The sequence below is a fragment of the Camelus bactrianus genome, chromosome 9, assembly GCF_048773025.1.
Source record: "Camelus bactrianus isolate YW-2024 breed Bactrian camel chromosome 9, ASM4877302v1, whole genome shotgun sequence".
NCBI lineage: Eukaryota > Metazoa > Chordata > Mammalia > Artiodactyla > Camelidae > Camelus > Camelus bactrianus.
In genome coordinates, this window is record NC_133547.1 from 47,526,681 (window position 1) to 47,528,632 (window position 1,952).

The 1,952-nt window shown below is 45.6% G+C and overlaps 1 protein-coding gene across 3 annotated transcripts; it reads left to right on the forward strand.

Moving 5' to 3' along the window:
• The first annotated feature begins 460 nt into the window (after nt 1-460).
• LOC105079923 (thymidylate synthase-like) lies at nt 461-1,408 on the forward strand. 3 transcript variants are annotated; one of them, XM_074371226.1, is made up of 2 exons: nt 461-920; nt 1,023-1,408. In XM_074371226.1, the coding sequence occupies exons 1-2, from the start codon at nt 461-463 to the stop codon at nt 1,406-1,408; spliced, it is 846 nt and encodes a 281-aa protein (XP_074227327.1). The 3 variants fall into 3 exon arrangements, with proteins under 3 accessions (XP_074227327.1, XP_074227328.1, XP_045360874.2); XM_074371227.1 differs by having other exon boundaries at nt 461-701; nt 921-1,408; XM_045504918.2 differs by having other exon boundaries at nt 461-1,408.
• The last annotated feature ends 544 nt before the right edge of the window (nt 1,409-1,952 follow it).

Sequence of the window (1,952 nt, forward strand, 5' to 3'; positions counted from 1 at the left end):
TGGAAAGCAAGAAAATAAATGTGAGTCTTATGGAGAAACACGTAATGAAGAATGCAGAAGGAGAAAAAAGTCAGTATCACCTAGAAGACGATAAAAGCCTCCTACGGAAGACTGTATGTGACCCAAGTACTGAACCTTGAGTGTGTTAAGAGGGGAAGAATTCCTTGTAAAGCAAGATCCTGGAAGGGGAAACAGTCTCATGATTAGGGAAACAGTAACTAATTCGGTAAAAACCATCTGAGTTCAAATTCTAGCTCTACAGCTTACTCGTCTACAATCATCAGCATGCGTCTCGTTCCTCATCCATCAAACGGACATAACAGGAGTTCCTTCCGAAAGGACTTTGAAACGGAATTTGAAGAAGATAGCAATGTAAAATTATGGATATTGTTCCTGGAATATAGTAAGAGCCCAATAAAGGTTAGTATGGAGCCGCCCGCCACCCTCCGGTGCCCGCACCATGCCCGCCACCGGCTCCGAACTGCCGCGCCCACTGTCACTGCCCGCCACGCAGGAGCGGGGCACAGAGCCACCGCTGCCGCCGCCGCCGCACGGGGAGCTGCAGTACTTGGGGCAGATTAAGTACATCCTCCGCTGCGGCTCCCGGAAGGACGACCGCACGGGCACCGGCACCCTGTCGGTGTTCGGCATGCAGGCGCGCTACAGCCTCAGAGATGAATTTCCACTGCTCACAACCAAACGTGTTTTCTGGAAGGGTGTTTTGGAGGAATTGCTGTGGTTTATCAAGGGATCCACAAACGCTAAGGAGCTGTCTTCCAAGGGAGTGAAAATCTGGGACGCCAATGGGTCCCGAGGCGTCTTGGACAGCCTGGGATTCTCCACCAGAGAAGGAGATCTAGGCCCAGTATACCGCTTTCAGTGGAGGCATTTTGGGGCCGAATACGAAGATACGGATTCAGATTATTCAGGCAAAGGAGTAGACCAACTGCAGAAGGTGACTGACACAATCAAAACCAACCCTAATGACAGAAGAATCATCATGTGTGCCTGGAATCCAAAACACCTCCCGCTCACGGCCCTCCCACCCTGCCATGCCCTTTGCCAGTTCTACGTGGTGAACGGTGAGCTGTCCTGCCAGCTGTATGAGCGGTCAGGAGACATGGGCCTGGGCGTGCCCTTCAACATCGCCAGCTACTCTCTGCTCACCTACATGATTGCACACATCACAGGCCTGAAGCCAGGTGACCTTGTACACACTTTGGGAGATGCACACATTTACCTGAATCACACTGAGCCACTGAAAATGCAGCTTCCGCGAGAACCAAGGCCTTTCCCGAAGCTCAAAATGCTTCGAAAAGTTGAGAAAACTGATGGCTTCAAGGCTGAAGACTTTCAGATTGAAGGCTACAATCCTCATCCGACTATTAAAATGGAAATGGCTGTTTAAAGTGCTTTTAAAGGAGTTGTTTGAAGCATATTTACACCCAGGTAAAAGTTCACTTTGCTCTAAACTAGGTCAGAAACCTGCTGGTGACCTGTCAGTTACTATTCATTAACTTTTAAGTATGTTGCCACTGGCAGATAGAACTGTGCTGATTCTCTTTAAGTAGTAAAAAGGCCTGAAGTTTGTTTAACTCACTGAGGATGTATGAAAATGTCCAGATTATGAATACAGTCAGGAAACAGAAAATTTATATATCTTAACAAAAACATGTACATGCATTCAAAACCATACTCAAACTTTATAGTGTTTTTTTATGAAGATGGTCTGTGAGTTTCAAGAATTATATAAGCTATTCCCCCAAATTTCAGCAAGCTAAAAAGGCCTAGTGTGGTTATAGACATTTAAAGTTACATTTGTTTTTATATCTTGCTATAAGGGTTCTGCAAAATAAATAAATAAATAATAGTATGTTGATAATAATCACAAAGAATGTATTGGTCATTGGTGAGAAGGTGAAGGGACGAGAAAGAAAGGGAGTTAGATACAA

What these genes read in the sequence shown, in the direction of transcription:
- LOC105079923 (XM_045504918.2), top strand. Translation starts at nt 461, where the DNA reads ATGCCCGCCACCGGCTCCGAACTGCCGCGCCCACTGTCACTGCCCGCC.